This window comes from Ostrea edulis, chromosome 10 (assembly GCF_947568905.1).
Source record: "Ostrea edulis chromosome 10, xbOstEdul1.1, whole genome shotgun sequence".
Taxonomy (NCBI): Eukaryota; Metazoa; Mollusca; class Bivalvia; order Ostreida; family Ostreidae; genus Ostrea; species Ostrea edulis.
The window spans coordinates 25,188,764-25,209,385 of record NC_079173.1 but is presented as its reverse complement, the minus strand read 5'-3'; the positions used below and the strand labels follow the sequence as shown (position 1 = coordinate 25,209,385).

The 20,622-nt window shown below is 34.8% G+C and overlaps 2 protein-coding genes across 2 annotated transcripts in view; both read right to left on the bottom strand.

Moving 5' to 3' along the window:
* Positions 1 to 1,738: 1,738 nt before the first annotated feature.
* On the bottom strand, positions 1,739 to 13,297 carry LOC125665621 (ciliogenesis-associated TTC17-interacting protein-like). Its single transcript, XM_048898361.2, has 10 exons — positions 13,045 to 13,297; positions 11,677 to 11,789; positions 10,653 to 10,897; positions 10,036 to 10,122; positions 8,495 to 8,555; positions 8,212 to 8,315; positions 5,597 to 5,721; positions 4,114 to 4,190; positions 3,342 to 3,430; positions 1,739 to 3,007 (listed from the first exon to the last, which is right to left on the bottom strand). Exons 1-10 carry the CDS (start codon positions 13,068 to 13,070, stop codon positions 2,756 to 2,758), a joined length of 1,179 nt encoding a protein of 392 aa, XP_048754318.1. The 5' UTR covers positions 13,071 to 13,297; the 3' UTR covers positions 1,739 to 2,755.
* Positions 13,298 to 16,480: 3,183 nt separating this feature from the next.
* The window catches only part of LOC125665620 (sterol regulatory element-binding protein cleavage-activating protein-like), a 34,261-nt gene continuing 30,119 nt past the window's right edge, over positions 16,481 to 20,622 (bottom strand). Inside the window, exon 24 of the mRNA XM_048898360.2 lies at positions 16,481 to 20,603. Within this exon, the coding sequence (XP_048754317.2) occupies positions 20,358 to 20,603 (246 nt within the window). The 3' untranslated portion in view covers positions 16,481 to 20,357. The remainder of the gene's footprint in view (positions 20,604 to 20,622) is intronic.

The window sequence follows — 20,622 nt, the reverse complement described above, 5'->3', positions numbered from 1 at the left end:
TATTGTTCATAGCTCAGTCTATTGTTCATAGCTCAGTCTGTTGTTCATAGATCAGTCTATTGTTCATAGCTCAGTCTATTATTCATAGCTTAGTCTATTGTTCATAGTTCAGTCTATTGTTCATAGCTGAGTCTATTGTTCATAGCGCAGTCTATTGTTCATAGCTCAGTCTATTGTTCATTCTATTGTTCATAGCTGAGTCTATTGTTCATAGCTCAGTCTGTTGTTCATAGTTCAGTCTATTGTTCATAGCTCAGTCTATTGTTCATAGCTCAGTCTATTATTCATAGGTCAGTCTATTGTTCATAGTTCAGTCTATTGTTCATGGCTCAGTCTATTGTTCATAGCTCAGCCTATTGTTAGATCAGTCTATTGTTCATAACTCAGTCTGTTGTTCATAGCTCAGTCTATTGTTCATAACTCCGTCTGTTGTTCATAGCTCAGTCTACTGTTCATAGCTCATTCTACTGTTCATAGCTCCGTCTATTGTTCATAACTCAGTCTATTGTTCATAACTCCGTCTATTGTTCATAACTCAGTCTATTGTTCATAACTCAGTCTATTGTTCATAGCTCAGTCTATTTTTCATAGCTCATTCTATTGTTCATAGCTGAGGAAATGTGTGAAGTATTTGCAGCACAAGTGCACGTGAATGATAAGAAATAATGTGGCTTTTTATATATATATAAAGTATGCTGAATATGCACTTAAGGAGGTACACTAGTACATTGTCATAATGACTTGCTTCCTTTTAAAATATGAATGGAAATATAAATATCTGAAATATTTGTCTATTCCATTTTAACTTAATTGCCACAGTCATTATTATGAAGAGAAAAATAGCATGTGTTTACACTTTTTAGATTGCCATCATATAGAAATTCCTAAGTAAATCCTTAACCCCACCCTATCCCAGGGAGCCATATGGTCAAACTTGAATCTTAAGACTGTCTGGAAGCTTCTCCAGATTTTTGCTTAGTGGTTCTTAATAAGTTCTTCCAATGGCCCTACCCCATTTTTGCTTTTTCTTCATTATCTCCCCTTGACCCTTATCCCAAGTTTAAAGTTTGGCCCATTGGTTCTGGAGATGAAATTGTGAAAAGTTTACAAAACCCATCATGCTGCTGCAAAGAATGGACAAATTTTGATAAAGAAAATGCTCATTTGAGCCTTTCTCTCAGGTGAGCTAAAAACTGCATCCATTTAATTCTCGGAGTTTGGAAGACGAAGTCGTTGCACCAACATCTAATCCTTCCGATACAAGTTTTTACTTTAAGAAACTTAATTGGGTGTCCATAAAGTTCTATGGGCCTCTTGTCAAAACAACTTGTTGTTTGAGTGAAGTCATAGCTTTCGTCTGGATTGAAATTGCTGGACTGGATACACTGAGACAATGCAACGTATTGTCAGGCACATACAACATCAGGTAAATTGACTTGGGGATTCAAACCCTCTACCTATCCCTTGCCAAATTAAATTGTTACTGGTGACTAAACCACAGGATACAAACAGATTATGTGATGACCTTCATAGTTTGAGTGACATCTACTTTGCATTCTTGTCAATATAAAGAATCTTTCATTTTGTATAAAATTGTTTAAATAACTGGCCTGGTTTTCATATTCATATAGTAGCATCATAGCTTGGTTTAAAACAATGAAGCATTCCATTTGGAGTGTTTCTTTTATCCTTTGGATAGAATAGATCAATATTTGTGTTGCTGATAGAAAACAAAACAAGTTCCAAATAAATTTATTGGAAAAATTCAACAAAATCACTGGAAAAAACCCACCATTTATTGAACTTCTGAATGGTGGCCATAAAAGGTGTAGTAAAGTTGTTCCAGTTGTAAGAGATGCAGACCTGTCATCGTAAAACAAAGTGCTAGGAATAATTTCCTAAAATTTCAGATCAATATCCACACATGACAGTTTGATTGGTATCTTTTCGAACCTAATGATGTGAAGTACGGTGTATATGTGGGAAATAAGATGTACATTATGTGATTAACTTTTCAGCCTATCACAAACAACCAATCACACAGAGGGGGCGTGGCCACGTTAATATCACAGAATTGCAAGTTTCCCTGCACTATTTCACAGACTATGCAACATCAACAATACACTCGCATAGATATAAAATTCAAATGTAAATACATAAAATGTTCATAGTAACAGCTGACAGCATTTCTACTGTGTTTATACAATGAAACACTAGATCGTTATTTTGAAAAGGACAGACATACATGCAAATTCTAACTTGCAATCTAATTTAAAGTCATTTTTTTTGGTGGGTATCAATTTTGGCCTAATTTGGCAATTTCTAAAGATTCAACAAAATAAAAAATGCTAAAGTTTAGTACATCACTATACATATACACAAATAAAAATGAGTTCACCAAAATTTTATCCACCAAAATTAATGGTATACCTTGTAGGCGTAAATCTGCCAAATATATGTCCCACAAAAAAAAAAGGGGGGGGGGCTATACATTGGTAGAAGCACAACTTATCTGAATCAGATGCAATTCAAATAGATGGAAATTCACATACAATTCTAATGGCCTTATCACCAAGATATAACACTGCTGACAGTACAAAAAATATTAGATGCTCCTGTTTCCCTACACAGTATATGATTGCCTTAGTTATATGGAACAAAAGGTTTCTGCATGTAATTTCCTATCTAGCACATTATACAGATACCTATGACTTACTAATAAACAAATTTCTCTTAACCCATACAGCACAATCTTTTATCTAGTGGGGGCCCTTAACTGATCTATTTTGGTGTTTGTTCGACTTGCGGGAAAGGGTGTAGGGGCATTAGATGCCAGATATGGGGTCAGGGACGGCATGGGGGCAGAAAATGATGAGAAATACTCGGCAGCGAACTGTACAACATCTTCAGGCTTCCTTAGCAACAGGAACTGGAGAAAGTCGGCCAAGAGGTTTTTGAGCTCTGGGTGTGCTCGCATGTACGTGGTGTGGTCTCCCTTTAACTCCTCCTGAAGAGTTAAAAATAAAAGTTTACATTTACAAGCATGTACATCGGGTATAATCACTATATGTGTACAAGCTTGTACATCAATTCCTATACTAAATGTACGTGTACAAGCTTAATTGTACATCAATTCCTATACTAAATATACATGTACAAGCTTGTACATCAATTACTATACTAAATATACAAGTACAGTATATCGAGGGAGCACTGCATTACAATATACATGTACTCTATTAATTCCTTGATTCTGAGAGAATAATTTTGCCCCATCTCTGACATGATAGAGCACTCTGCCTATTGCACGATTTGTGTATATATAGCTGGGTCCTACCAACCTTTCGGTCCAGAAACTTTGAGTATAGCTGCATGTCATCCTCCCAGTTTAACTCTTTCTTCTCAAACACTGGCTTAGGGGGTTCTTCATCTGAAATGTCATAGATAAACAATTAGTATAAACATATACTGGGGTGCCTGGGTAGCGCTCTCGCTTCTCACCGCTGCGACCCAAGTTTGACCTCTGTGGTTGTATGTGAAAGTCTGGGTACTCCGGTTTCCTCTCACATAATGATTCCCTAGCACCAATATCTGTGCACCAAAGGAAACCATTGGAAATAAGCTTTCGAGATTTCATGGGTTATTCTCGGTTTGTATATATGTATATACCAAAAAAACATTTATTTTATTTCATTTATTAGAACAACACTTGACAGATGACTATGACTCCTGTTGTCAATCTGTCAACAGTATTACCATTGAAATTGGGTAATGATAGACATGTATTCTGCAAACAATTACATTTAACTAAATTCAATTAATTAATATGTATTGAAGTACTCAAAAAAGTCTTTTTCAAAAAGCCCATATCTTATATACTCAAGTACTCAAAAATTTAATTTAATTAAAAATCTTTTTCCAAAAACCTTTATCTTTTACAAATAATAAGTTTTTTGATATCATTATGCAGAACTTCATGAAAACAGTAAATTTACAGCTCTTGGCCCATCATCACCCACTTAACTATCCAGTACTCCACTGTCTACAAAGTTTGGTATCATTCATTATTCTTAGGAATCTACTGTTAAACTATGCCTGATTTTAGATATTTACCTCTTTCGATGAGTTGTGGAACTGAGCTCAGCTTCATTGTCACAGGCGACCCCACTTGAACTCTGTTTGTCATGTGACTGAAATGGACGAGACAATGAAAATTTAACATATGTGCTAAGGTAAATGGCAGTACCTTATATTTACAACACCTATACGTAGACCAAAGCTGACATGGAATGAGATAGTAAAATGAGACCTAGAGTCTACAGGATTGGATAGGATCAATCCACTGGATCGCCAAGTATGGAAAAACAAACTTCGACTTCAATAAGACAGCCAGGCCTTATCCTTGCAAAAGGATTAATTTGGCCTGGATAATCAAAATAGATGAAGACCATTCTACATGTACATATTAAGGATTTATGCGACATTTCTCAATAATATATCATTTTTCGTGACATTCCAGATATGATTCACTTGCATCTTAGCCATCGTGTTTAAAAACTTGGGATATATTACTAGGTCTGTTTTATCATATTTTTATGGTTTCTGGTTGTGGCAAGTAAAAATGTAAAGTATTTCAGAAAACAGTATTTGTGCAAACATTTATACTAAATTATTGTAACGAAGAGGGGATAATCTTTGGATCAATCAGAGATCGAACCTGGAACCCTTGCATTACTAATAAGATGATCTAACACAGACTGAGTTAACCAGGCTCCTAGGACTAAACAATTTAGATAAGCTCATTTTTTAAAAATCTCAGTTTCACTTTTTAACTATCTGTTTCTCTTACAAAAGTGAGAACGAGATCAAACGCAATCTCGTCTAAATTTTATGGCCTTGGGGCCAGGTCAATATATGAAGAACAACTGTACATGTAAACTTTAATCCTATTTCAGAAATCATACAAGAACTCTTCATATTGAGGAGATGGAAAAGTAGTTTTTAAAATAATGCAGAAACTCATATGAGACTTTAAACACAAAGCTTAAAACCAATCTGATTACCCCCCCCCCCCCCCCCCCCCCCCTCCTCCTTACACTCGTCAGGACGAGTGTATGGAGGAGGGGGGTGGTTTTAATCAGACTGGCTTAGAACCAGTTCAATTTTTTAATATCTGATATCTAACATTACCGTACAGTCTCAATGTTCTATCTCTAAGTGACCACATTTGACAAAAGAATTGAATACTTTGAGTAGATAGATTAATTGTACATTGTTTAATGTCCCTCTAAAAAAATTTCACTTATATGGAGACATAAAAAATGGCGGTGAATTTAAGGGCTGCAAAATTTAGACCAATGTTTGGCACTTATGGCCTTTGAGCAGGGAGGCATCTTAAATGTGCCACACCTGCTGTAAAAAGGAGCCTTGGTTTTCATGCTATCATCTAAAGGACCACATCAGTTAGTTGCCATTTACAACAAGCAAGGGGGTACTGATGACCTATTCCAACCCGGATCCCTACGAGAGATATTTTGAATAGAAAAGAGTGGTAAGATATCTATAGTTGAAGTGAATTTTTGTATGATCATCTTACCAATCCTGCATGAAATAGGACTGCCATGTTGTTGGTAGATCAGCAAAGGAATTAATAGTTCTCTCGACCCCAAACACTCGGATTTCCGTTGTGGCTACGGTCTGTGTCCTATCTTCTAATGGTCTCTACAGATAAAAACACAACTGTGTCTGTAAGTTCTGAATACAAAGAATATCAGCTCTCATGTTGTCTGTCATTACTGTGTACCAATAGACATAACAGATTTATATGTACATATATGCATGTGTGAATTTCAAAATAAAAGAACATCCATGTATATTATACCCATAAATCATGTATTTGATACAATGTAGCTATATATAAAACGTTAAATTCTTCAACTGTTTCAACATTTAAACAAGAGCCCATGGGCCACATTGCTCACCTGAGTCATCTTGGTCCTCCACATAGGCGTTCAGGTCATTGATAATACAAATAAAGACTATAGAGCTATAGAGGAAATTCGAACTATGATCGTGACTTTTTTTTTCAACTCCATTGTATGGATTTTTTTAGTTTTCTGTAATCTATTTTGCTTATTATGGACTAGCATGCTGTACAAAAAAAAATTAAATTCATGAACGTTTGAAAATTGACTTCACCTACATAGGCTAGCTCTGCTGTAATTAGAAGGTTCTGATTTTAAGCCTTAGGATGTTTTCTGATATAAACTTTGATCCCCTATTGTGGCCCCACACTACCCCGGGTGTTATGATTTAAACAAACTTAAACCTGCATTACTTGGGAGTGCTTGCATATTAATGTGCCCAATCATAGTCCTGCTGTTCTTGAGAAGAAGATTTTTTTCCTATTATATTCCAATGTAAAACTCTGATCCCCTATTGTAGCCCCATCCTACCCCCAGGGGCCATGGTTTGAACAAACTTGAATCTAAACTACCTTGGGATGCTTGCATATTAACATGGCTAATCACAGCCCTGTTGTTCTTGAGAAGAATATTTTTCAAAGATTTTTGCTATATATCCACGATCCCATATTGTGAACCCCACACTACCTCCTGGGACCATAGATTAATAAAGTGCATCGCCACAGCACATGATACGCCCCTCAATCATTATTTAATTATCACAAAACAGAGAAGAGTGGATGAAAGAAAATCATGTCAAACTTTAATAGTAAAAAGATCTAAAATGATTTTTCCATTCATAATGCTATATGTACTTCTCTCTGCTGTAGTTTTTTAATGAAAACAAATAGTGCATTTTTATATTTTTTCAACTGGTAGTTTTGGATTTAAACAAATGCCAAATCTGCAGCTTTGCTCATTGTATATCTTTTTATTGCCACATCTTAATAAAACATCAAATTACTTATCATTAAAATATGCCTATATACATATTGCAACCATCTGTTCATCTTACTCAGAAATGACACTCTGCATGTTGGATGTTAAGGAAAAAAAAAGAAAAAAATTATATTGTACAAAGTCAAATTAATTTTGATAACTTCATTTTGAAAATAAAGGCTAGCCACCAAGACAGATCACTACTAATTAAGAGGCTTAGATTCCTTCTGCCCAATTCCCTAGAGATATAGATAACACCTGATTGATCAGAGATGCTCTACCAGAAGTGATTAAGACAGTCTTCTTACACTAAACCCATTAATTAATCTTATCAAAATGCCCTTTGCATGCTACCCCCATGGGACAAGTGGAATTTCTCTTGTTACTGTTAGAAACAAAAGAAACATTATAAAGGCTTAAAAAACTGTACAGTATATCTTAAAAATATATGTATTTTCTTGATGTAACATTTTTGAATAAGGTTACTAAAAAACCATTAGATCAGAAGGGATTGTACCCATTAAAACATACACTTTTTAAAAAACATCACCTTAATTAAATGTCACAGTGACCCTAAAGTAGAGTGTGACACACCTTCTACCTAAGATGCATTATTTGACCAAGTTTGGTGATTCTAGGTTTCATAGTTTTCAAGTTATGAGTCGGACAGGGTTTTGCCATATTTGGTCATATCTTCTTCATTAACCTGGTTTTAATGTGCGACACACCTTCTACCCAAGATGCATCATCTGACAAAGTTTGATTATTCTAGGCCTCATAGTATTTCAGTTATGAGCCGGAAATGAAAAAGCTAACAGACGGACGGACATGAAGGCCATAACATAATACGTCCCGTCCTAAGACGGGCGTATAAAAACTTGAATCTACACAGTCAGGAAGCTTTTATTTAAGTTTAAACTTTTCTGGCCCAGTGGTTCTTAAAAACATTTTTAATTGAACCCACTATAATTGTGCATTTTCTTGATTATCTCCTCTTTGAAAGGAGCATGGTACTTACTTTGGAGATTCAAACTTGAATACCCTTTACCCAAGAATGATTTGTGCCAATTTAAGGTTGATTGAAACTGGCCCAGTACTTCTTGAGAAGAAGCTGAAAATGTTAAAAGTTTACGGATGGACGGCGGACAAAAAGTGATCAGAATAACTTACTAGTCCTTTCAGCTCAGGTGAGCTAAATATGAACTACATTCAAATACTTGAATACTGTAAATGACATAATCATGAATTACTGTGAATTTCAGCAGTACTGCATGCCTATATGAATTATATAGATTGACTTTAACCTTACATAGATCACAGAACACAGATTGGTATCTGAATCAAAGGACAGGAACTGTAGATTGTCGGGAATTCCCTTCTCTATTAACAGCCGATGAAGAAGTAAATTTGATCCTGAAATATTTGAGGGTATATAAATACAATCAATTAATCTGTACATGTCTCTTGCACTGTTTCATAGTTTTCAATCAGTAAATGTGCTTTATGGATATTTTCAAATTATACAATTTTAAAATAATTTTATAGTTGTGTGCTTGAAGAATATGCTAATTGTTGAATTTTTTCATACATACCCTCAGAAACAAATCCTCTCATCTTACTAAGCTCAACTGTCTTGGAGGATCTTTGCACATCCTGCAATTAAAATCTTCAATTAAAATTTTTCAAATGAGCAATTAACATGACATTGCATCAACTCATGATTTCATCCTATCATCAATGTCAATCAAAATTTTCATAAAAATTTAATTCCTTCTCTTTTTTTAAATCATCATACTTTTTGGAAAAATTGGACATCCATGGAAATTATGACTCGCTTCTAAATCTCACAAATCAAACTCACGGAATGCATGCAAAGGCCATTTTATATAATAATTTTCATCATGTTCATATAAACAACACACGCACCATCAAGGACATGAAGCTAAAGAGATTTTATTACATTTTCAGCCGTGAAATACTTTATCCATCAAATAAACATGATATTTATTTACTATTATAGTGAACTGATTGTGATGTCAAGTTAACTGATTGTGATGTTAATGTTGTGTAATATAACTATATACATCCTTTAAGATTTGAAATAAACATGTTCTAAAACCAAAGAAAATATAATAACAGAAAATTCAATGCTTTGTTTTTTGGATATGGAATTTATTTCACTTGTAAGACAGGGTTTTATTTTATATTTTCACTCATGCTTTGCACTCATGAAAATATAAAAAAAAAAATTCTGCCATACTCATGAAATGAATTCCATATTCAACTACAAAGCATTTAATATCCTCTATTATTATACCAAAGAGTCATGGTGCCGTCATGTCAAACAATGCCGAATAAATCACTCAATATTTATTGATAGGTCACTAGCTGTGGGTGAAGTACCACAAATTTAGACCTATGCTGAGCACTCAGGACCGTAGCAGTGATGGTTCTTTATCGAGCCAACGCCTGTAGCAACACGGGACCTCAGATTTTAAGGTCAAATCTGAAAGACCCACAATTCTCACTTCCAAATACCGAGCCTTTGGTGAAGGAGCAATCCCTACCAATACATTATGTATTTACAACTTCGGTTTGATGGGCCATGACTCGAACTCCAGACTTTCCTGTTATGAAGCGAATGCTGTGCCACTGAGCTACCGAGATTGGTACATACTTAATTCATTTTACAACCAAGAATACTAATCTATTACCTATTACACATTAAAGCATTAGAAGATGATATTGCCGAATACTGCATCAAATAGACTTCATAGGCTAAATTTCAAATACACATGCACTTAAATAATTCTGTTGCAAATACAGAATGAATGTGGATTTATTGTATCAACAAAAATTTTATCCCATGAATGTTCAGGGTATATGTAGCTTAACTGCACAAGAAAAATTTAGTAATCTTTCTGAGACATCAATTGGCTTCAAGAAATATTGATTCATATCCTCACGTGAATTAAACTTCATATAATCAGGAAAGTCATGCAATAAAAAAACAATATAACATAATTTCTGTGTGGTTGTAATATCAGCTGACATTGTGAATTATAAACTCCCGATGTATGATACTGCAGTCATGTAAATATGGCACTATTGAAAGAAATACCGAGCCACTTACCTCCCCTTGGGTGATGATCCGGTTCACGATGTAATTGTCTTTCTGTTTCGCAATAAATGTTTTTCTATCTAAGGGACAATTTTCAAGCTGAAATTAAATAACAATTTAATATGAACAATGTTTAAGCTTACCACATAATTGACAAATACATGAGAAAAAATTCAATTGTCAAGAAAGTTTAAGATATAGCTTTTTTAAAACAAAATTAAGATCATAGTATACCCATAATTATAAACACATCATATGATGTACATGTAGCATTTCGCTGTGCTTACATGGGATTTTCTATTATTTGATCAAACAACAAATATAAATCGGTCATTGATACATGTATAAAATGCACCAATAAAAATGTTTTTGAAGGATTTTAATATATGGGTAATGTTTTTCATTGAATTTTCCAGTAAAGATTTGTGAATAATGCAAAAATATACTTATTAGGTGGTTTCATAAGAAAAAATTGTGGTAAATAGATGGGCTTTAGAAATATTTTAAACTGTTTAAAACAAATTTTTGGGTATCCTACATGTACATGTATGTCATCAAGATATCAATATAAAATTTTATTTTATTTTTACATAAACAGCAGTGACTTTCAAATGTAACCTTGACCTGACCTTGACATATTCATGGTGCTGTTGTTCTATGGTCTCTAAGTTCTGTGCTACATAAGCTGTTATAGAGGTTCCACACGGCACGCCGTCAATCGACCCATGACTGTTTGCATGTATGAGGAAGCAGTCCACTTGTTTGTATCGTGTAGGCTCTACTGAAATGGTGAAATCTCCCAGCTCTTTCCCAGTGTCTGACACGGTCACCAAATGGTCATCGAACATCAAATACTTGTAATCATCCTCTGCAACTATACATTAAAAAAAACTTTATTTACTATTACATAGTGATACAGCCATAACAAGAAAAAGAATATGGGTACGCACAGTCTTTCAATTTCATGATTTTAATCTGGCATAAATCTAGAGTTGACCATCATATGTCCTTAAAATATCCTGTATAATGTCACATGTATAACATAATGGCTATGTACACATATTTGCTTGATATAAAAAACTTAATCATGTTATTTGAACATTACTTTAAAGTACTGTAAATTTCAAAACACAGGTTTACAACAAAACTGCTGTGATTACAGCGATTTTTTCCCTTATATAACTGGTACCGATAAACGGTACCATTCCAAATGCCAAAAACCATTGATTTTTCCCAATTTTGAGACTAAAAATTCCCAATTCACTACTTCTTGTTTTGTTCTCTTTTTTCTTTTCTTTTAGTTAAAATCATTTGCTGTTACAAAAGGTAGAAAATTCCCAATTTGTTCGATTTTGACGCTATTTTTCACAATTAAATGGGTACCAGTACCAGTGGGTAGAAAAAAAATCACTGATTAATACAGATAAATTAATAGCAATAATGTAGCCCTCTCCATTTTTTTTTTCTGACCCCCCCCCCCCAAAAAAAATTGGGAGAGCTACATAATATTGCAGTTACACGTACATCTATGTCACAGCTTGTTAAGTGTAATGCAGAACTCTTTAATGACCACATAAAGAACAAAATCTGGCAAACATAGACATCTGTAAACAGAGTCTACAATTCATATAGTGAATTTTAAATAGTAAATACCTATGCTGTCTATGAACCTCAGAGCTTCCTCACTGGCTGAAGGAATTTCCTCTGGAACTTGTTCTGGAGCCGGGCGTCCAGTTGTCACTGACCCAGGGTCAGAGGTGCTCACACTGAATATACAGATAAATTAAGATATAAAGCAACTTTCTGATCAAACACAGACAAGTGTAATATTAATTGGCGTGCACTGCACAATTAATGTTATTTCAATGCTATATGTGTATGAATTTGCCTCAATGGATATATATAAAATTATTTATCATTATGGAGATCTGATAGACTATCCATCTACTTACCCCCCCCCCCTCCCTCATACATACTTCCATCGCCCCGTAGTATTTTCACCGTGTTATTGTCGCCCCCTGGTATTTTCACCCTGTGTTATTGTCGCCCCATGGTATTTTCACCTTGTGTTATTGTCGCCCAGTGGTATTTTCACCTTGTGTTATTGTCGCCCCATGGTATTGTCGCCCCATGTTATTTTCACCTTTCTACACTTGCAGATGGTTTCACTCCATTTATTAAAAAAATTTGCCCAGACACAATTGTGTTAATTAAAAGAGAAATAAGAGAGAAAACAGTTTCACCCAGTCTTAATTTCGCCCATTGACAAAGAGTGCAAAAAATAACGGGGGCAAATATATTTCTTTGTATACAGTAACTCTTTCTTAGCATCTCCTTCGGACAGTGGTCAATTGGTATTAAAACTTGGTCCATTGACAGATTACGTTTGTATGTGAAAGCTTGGCATACCATTCAGTGACAATTCAAAATTAAGTCCCGGAAGCGGTGCGGTACGTGGTCTAAATTAAGGTAAAGCATTCACCCCATATGCAGAAGGTCAGGGTTTGAATGCCGACCACGACAGACCTAGGTCGTTAAAACAGGTAGTGACAGTTCCATCACCAAATGCTCGGCATCAGGTGTAAATGTCACGGGTCCTCGGAGATGATCCTAAAATTCACAGTAGATGTGGCAGTGGCACGCTAAAGAACCCTCACTGTTCAATGGCTGTAAGCGCCGAGCATAGGCCTAAATTTGCAACCCTTCACCGGCAATAGTGACGTCTCCATGTGAGTGAAAAATTCTCAAAAGTCCAGAACGATAATTTCTTATCAAATTCAAATGGTACCCCCCCCCCTATTTTATATCACAAAAAGCTCCGCAGTAAATCATGCTAGGTTTTTAAACTTCTTTCATATAATGGGACAAGTATAAGCCGGTCCATTTATATGGAATACGTTTTCAAATGAACATGATTCAATCATTGTGGAAATAGAATACATACACATGTACACAGATGACAGATCTTCACATAGACGTTGTCTTTCTCTCAGAAATAAACTACGTCTATAATTATCTTACCTTGTTGCCGTGGTAACGGCACTCATGGTTGCAGAACTTCCAAAAAATACTTCAGCAAATTTTATGATAGATATCAGATACCAAATTACAAATTTGAAGCACTTGTCAAAAATCACTATGGCGATGACTTCCTGTTTAGAAGGAGTTTAAATTTCAAACCAAACCCATCACAATTCCGGAATACTCACATACTTGTACCGTACATTATTATTATTTTTTTTTTTTTTTTTTTTTTTTAAAGGACCAAGGTGGCTTATCACATTAAAATTTCCTTTGATGGGTCATTAAATTACCTTATTTGATGTATGATTTCACCATAGAAAAAGTTATTCAAGCTCTAAATTGTTTTATATGATTTTTGCCCCCCCCCCTCCCCCCAGCATGTCCCTGGTGATGTGTTAAGAGATTTCGCTTTGATATATTTTTCTGATACATCTTTCTTTTTTCTTTAATTTCTGCTTAGTAATATGTATGTGATATATATATACAATTAAGAGCATTAAATTATTGTTTTTCGATTGTACTGTTAAATACGTAGAACCACCGGGCTGACCCTCCATTTTTTTGTCAACGTTCAAATTCTGTTATTTTCACATGCAACCTAAGTTATTTTAACATGTGAAATAAGATTAATTGGCGGACTGACCCCCACCCTACTATTTTGGTGGTAGTAATGAATGGTAAAAATGTAATAATGAATTAACTGATCAATTGAAGGATGAACAGAGCCCCCTCCCTCCAATTTTGGAGTACGAAGTTTGGGCAAAAGAGACATTTTAGGTTCCTTTTCTGCTTGTCAACAATTGTAGAAGACAATTTCTTCTCCGACTGTCCCTATACACTTTGAAAAACGATGTTGTGTGTTTGCGTACTATTCTAAATCTTTCCAAAATAATCACTCAGCGATACGAATTACATTGTTTTTGCAATTGGGAGCCGCCATATATAAATCAAGTGGCGGCCGCCAGATAAAATAACTGGCGGCCGCCAGATAATAAGTGGCGGCCGCCAGTTAAATAAATATTAATTACATGTATATATACCTTGGCACCTATCGGCTTCCGTAGAATTGATACAACACACATTCAGAATAGAAAAGCCTTAAAGTGGGTCATGATGCACCAATCCACCTGACATGAATTGATTATGCATTTCTCTGAGAGTGAGTCGAGGTTGTGACAAAATGTCGGTGCAATATCTATCTATTGATGATAAAAAGTCCAGGAAACCATTTGATCTACTTTTAGCACCAATTAAGTTGAAATGTTTGAAATGTGAGCTGGTTATGTATTTCTCTGAAAGGGAGGTTATGACTAAATTTCAGAGCAATACCTGTGACCATGCAAAAAAAAAATCTGGAAAACTGTTTGACCTACTCCTACCCCTAAAATACTATTAGGTTGTAGTGCGTCAATCCAGCTGAAATGTTGAAATGTTAAATGCACTTGTCTTCCTCCAAGAGGAAGCCTTTGACTAAATATCAGGGCAATATCTGTATCCGTAATGGAAAAAAAAAAGCCCGGAAAACTGTCTGACCTATTTGTAGTCCAAAAGTAGGTCAAGGATAGAACAATTCAGCTGAAATGCAAATTGAACATGCATTTCTCTGAGAGGAAGCCTTTGACTACATTTCAGGGCAATATCTGCATGTAACCGTAATGGAAAAAAAGCCCGGAAAACTGTTTGACCTATTTTTTCCAAAAAGTAGGTCAAGGATGGACCAATCCAGCTGAAATGCAAACTCACTCTTACAATTCTATAGGGAGATATAGTTACCAAATTTCAAAGTTGTACATGCATCTGTTACGGAAAAAAATCCGGAAAACATGACCCCGGATGGACAGCCAGCCGGACGGAGGCACAGACAGCGTCATAAAATAATACGTCCCGTTTAATGACGGGCATATAAAAAGGATATAGTTATCAATAAGACATTAAAAATGTTCTATTGTTAACACACAACAGACGCTAAATTGTAACAAGAAGCCCATGGGCCACATCGCTCACCTTGGTCCATATCAGAAGACTTTCCATATATATTTGCATGTAAAACCGTTGTCCCTATTATGGCCCCAAACCTACCCCTGGAGGCCATGGTTTTTGCAAACTTGAATCTACACTATGTCAGAAAGCTTTCATGTAAATGTGAACTTCTTTGGCCCCATGGTTCTTGAGAAGATTTCCCCTATATATTTGTATGTAAAACTTTGATCCCCTATTGTGGCCCCATCCGACCCCCGGGGGCCATGATTTTAACAATTTAGAATCTGCACTATATCAGGAAGCTTTCATATAAATCTCAGCTTTTCTGGCTCAGTGGTTCTTGAGAAGAAGATTTTTAAAGATTTTCCCTATATATTTGTATGTAAAACTTTGATCCCCTATTGTGGCCCCATCCGACCCCCGGGGGCCATGATTTTAACAATTTAGAATCTGCACTACCTAATAAAGCTTATCTATAAATTTCATCTTTTCTGGCCCAGTGGTTCTTAAGAAGATTTTTTAATGACCCTACTCTATTTTTACATTTTCTTGATTATCTCCCCTTGCAAGGTGGTCTGGCCCTTTATTTTAATAATTTAGAATTCCCTTTACCTAATGATGTTTTGTGCCAACTTTGGTTGAAATTGGCCCAGTGGTTTTTGAGAAGAAGTCAAAAATGTTAAAAGTTTACAGACGGACAGATGGACAGACGCCGGAATACGGGTGATCAGAATAGCTCACTTGAGCTTTTAGCTCAGGTGAGCTAAAAAGTCACCCGAGTGATTCAGGTGACCTAAAAATGCTGTTATTGCACATGGGTTTGACTAAAAAAAAAACCCAACATAATTTCTCTGACTCTCAGAATGCTATAATGGTACCCTTTGGGTAAAGTTTTCGAGTTCTAATTTCACTCTCAAGTAATACCAAACTGTAGACTTCGAGTAAAAATTTTCACAAATCGAACAATAGACATTTTCGTACAGATTTTTCAATTCCAAGTTTCATGACTTTTCCATTAAAATTCCATAAGCAACAAAACACACCTCTACTCCAGTGCAACTTGTAAAATGTATGCTATGATCATGAAAAATCCTCAAGTCAAAGACTTCAAATGTACGATACGATCATAAAAATTCATCAAGTCAAAGACTTCAAATGTACGATACATTCACCAAAAATCATCAAGTTAAAGACTTCAAATGTACGATACAATCATCAAACATCCTCAAGTCAAAGACTTCAAATGTACGATACATTCACCAAAAATCCTCAAGTCAAAGACTTCAAATGTACAATACCATCACCAAAAATCCTCAAGTCAAAAGCCTTCAAACGTACGATATGATCAACAGAAATCCTCAAGTCAAAGACTTCAAATGTACAATACCATCACCAAAAATCCACACGTCAAAGACTTCAAGATCCGTTATTAAAGTAAACAGGAATACATCAATAAATTATACATAATTTTTATTAAAAGCAATCAAATTTCATTTCTCAGAGATTGTAAGGAACATAATAAAATGCAAGCACTTTTCCATAATAAAGCCCAACATACATGTATAACATAATTAAGCACTTCATCTTTTCAATGACTGTATGTAAATTCAAAATCACACTTCCTATGACCTTTATGGACGAGATCGAAATTGGACTTCGTACATGCACTTACATGTATGTGTGTGTGTGTGTGTGTGTATATATATATATAATATATATACATTATGCACAAAACAGATTTAGAATCAACTCATATTTTTGCACCAATTTGAAAGCTCTCTAAACAATAGAAAGCTTTATTCTGAACCCGCATTGCCAGCAACAGTGACCACAATTTAATACAATGTATATTGTGTATCATTCAGATAATATTATGTCAATATGAGTCCCGTAACGGTCACCTACGCATGCACTTTTTGGGGGTCTTTACAAATCACCGTTACCCGTGCGTTTTTTATACTGCTTCATCTTTATACTTTAATTGTACTAGATGATGAATATATTTGGTATAACTATCATTTACAACTGATTATTTAGAATTCTTTTATAGCTAGAGGCTAGAGTAAGTTTTATCACCCCTGCAAAAATGAGATTTCATTATGAGTTTTAAACTGGCAAATTAATTCATAGTTTTCAAAGCGGGCTCATCGTGCATGATAATCGAAGTTTGACTGCTTAATGTCCAGTTGTCAAGATTTTCTAATAAAATATATTGTGTTTTCATTGATCAAATAAGTCCCATCCTGGCCAATTCCTAACTATATTGATACAGTGTGTCAGCTTAATTTCCAGCAGTAAAGATATTTTTTGAGATATAAAACATTTTCCATATGACCCATCCAACATAAGTACACCTTGGGGTCATGACCCCTGAACCCTGGGGTCATGAATTTCACCGTTTTAATAAAAACTCATTGCTTATATTATTATCATGTGCTTGGATGTCCAGAGGTAAAGAAGAGTTTTGAAAATTACATCAATTTTGAAGGTTTGGTCACGCACCCCTCAGAGTCCATGAAATTAAAAACAAATTTGTGTCCCTTTACCTATAGATGTTATATACATGTACCAAATTTGGTTGAAATTGGATCAGCCGTTCCTGAGTAGAAGCTGAAAATATCCAAAAGTTTAAGACCAACACACGACAAAGGACACACAACGGTGGACAAAGACATAATATGTGACTCAGATGACCTAAAAATAGAGTTGTGCATCTTCTAGAATGTCATTCACAAAATATAGAAGATTTAAAATAAATAATGATTTGTGAAGTTATGACTCATTACTCACTCATTGTATCCTCACAAAATTCAGGTCTTGTGAAAAAAAAAGAAGTGATCTACAGAATACTTCTGCTGCTTCTTTACACTGAAGTCAATAAAAATTACATCCCGGTATATATCGTGGGAGAAATAATTTACATCAAAATAAAACATGGTGCATTGTGTGTATGATATTTATTGATGGAGTATGGACATCGATTGTCTGTTTTAAATGTCACGAACAATCAACTGCGTAATTGTACCGTACATTTCTAGGTGGGAGTGAAATAGACAGGTCTGCTGGACAAATGAATTTCCCTTCTAGAAGGAAGACAAGCACATGTACATAGGAAAAACGATTTTCCCTTCTACAAGGGAGACAACCAATGTACATAGGAAAACGATTTTCCCTTCTACAAGGGAGACAACCAATGTACAAAGGAAAAATGAATTTCCCTTCTACAAGAGAGACAATTAACCAAATGTACATAGCAAAAATGAATTTCCCTTCAACAAGGGAGACAACCAATGTACATAGGATAAACAAATTTCCCTTATGTAAACAAATGCCCCTAGAGGAGAGATCAAAAGATTGATGTCTGATAAAAATCGAAATTCAAATATTTAGAAGAGAGAGAGAGAGTGGGGGGGGGGGGGGGGGGGAGATATTAAATACTCCAGTGACTTCCTATTATCTGATGAAGATTACACTTTTGAATTGGAAAAAAAAAAGACAAGTGACTCTTAAAAACCACATAATAATATAATTATATTTCAATGAGCATTTGATCGTTTTAATGTACACTTTCATTAGTGAATGGACAGTAGAGAAGGTATACAGTGTTATTTAATGTATACTTGAATGTATGTTTTTATTTGTCAATCGATTAGTTTCAACAATCATATTTAGTTTTAAGGGTGAAACCTATGTGAATTAAGTTTTTTGTCAGACATTGAACTTTTGATCTTTCCCCTAATGTTGCTGCATTTTGTAAAAGGGGATAATTTATGTGAAAATAAATTAAATATATGTACACAGCAGTCTCCTAGAAAGGTATTTATCACACAATAGATAATGATTTATGCCTATGCATGGGTGTACATGTAACTGAACCTAATGTAATTGAAAATACAAAAATATATATCTAGTACAAATTCATCCCTCATCCATTTTATCCCAGAGCAATTGGATTTCAAAATTTTAGGAATTCTGATAGCTCATATTAAATACTTTCAGACTGCACATATACAGTTTTTCCATGAAATCCAGATTATGTAAAACAGCTATAACTTATCATGACAAACATAGGTAGTCTTATACTATTGATATGTACACGTATAGTCTTTAATCAAAACAAACATAAATTTATGAGGAATAGGATCATGTGGATTCTCACGACTGTAAAATAAATAAGCTGTTTTCTATCTAACAATTAATTTAAACACAGTATTTCACAACTAATAATTCAAATGTTAAAGAAAGTCTTGAGCACTTCACAATCCACTTTTGTCAGTTTAGCACCGGGTAATTGACAGGGACACACACACACACGCTGCTAAAACCGTTTTTGAAAATCCCTAGTATGCAAAATACAAAATATTTTCTCCCCTATCGCCGTTTATGACTGAAAATTGAACACCAAACTACATGTCTACTACAATCCACACTGTACATCCCTATTTCACGGAATTATTTTCTGACATCTTTCCTTGCTGCATGTACAACTTACGAGTGTCGGAGACAAATGATTTTCACAATTTGTTCATCACTACCTACACATATTTGTGTATATATATGCAAAATCATTCACAAAACCTCATTTTTGCACTTCAGAAATCTTAAGAATTTCTGCAAAAAATTGAGTTTTCACAAAGAACATGTGATATACAGCACACACCTTATCAAACAACATGGTAACAATCTATTTGTCAAAGACTATGGATTAATGCTGCGTCAAAAAAAGCATAGTATTAAAAAAATAAAATTTTCAAGACAGCTGCCATTTGTTCAGCTTACAGATTTATACAATATAGAGACAACAGTGCTTAAAATAAACATTGTTCAGCTTACAGAATTATAGAATATAAAGATGACAGTGCTTAAAACAAACATTGTTCAGCTTACAGAATATAAAGACGACAGTGCTTAAAACAAACATTGTTCAGCTTACAGAATATAAAGACGACAGTGCTTAAAACATTGTTCAATTGATAGGTATACCACAACAAAACTGTAGATATTGTATTTCATCTGCACACACAAAGATTTATATCTCTCACCATCTCTTACAAACAGGTATCACTGCTAATCAAAATGGTTCATTCTGTAAAGAACATCCGTAATAAATCTATGCTATAATTGCCCAAAAATTTTTAATTAAGCATTACAAGGTGTGACACTATACAGAAAGGAAAACAGAATACCATACAATTTTCTATGATATACCATAAACAGATGGTATATCACATGAGATCAGAAATCTTTCACAGTTGCCAGACTTGGGCGGTTCCTTCTTCATTTCCATTGATATCCAATGGAAGATTACAACATCAGTTATTTTTTCATTATCAGTCTGACTTCTCTAACACAGTGGGGAACTGAATCACTTTCATCTCGCTTGCATAATCGCAAACTATCACCGTGTTCTGTACAACATGGATCTGATTCACAAATGCCGACTTGTCCGAGGATCCAACACTCACTCTTCTTAAGATCTCACCTTTGTCAAGGTCAATCAATTGGATATAACCTTGACCTCCCAACACTAAAAGGTGAGAGGTCAACAGTGACATACAGTTATTTCCACAAGGATCCTGAAAGAAAGAACAATAC

Bases quoted from the DNA above. Each gene is read 5' to 3' on its own strand.
- LOC125665621 (XM_048898361.2), bottom strand. From the start codon at position 13,070: ATGAGTGCCGTTACCACGGCAACAAG. The intron at 10,898-11,676 runs GTATTTACTATT...TTTAATGTATAG, and splicing joins GAGGTTCATAGACAGCATAG to TTGCAGAGGATGATTACAAG. The intron at 8,316-8,494 runs GTATGTATGAAA...CAAATATTTCAG, and splicing joins GAGAGGATTTGTTTCTGAGG to GATCAAATTTACTTCTTCAT.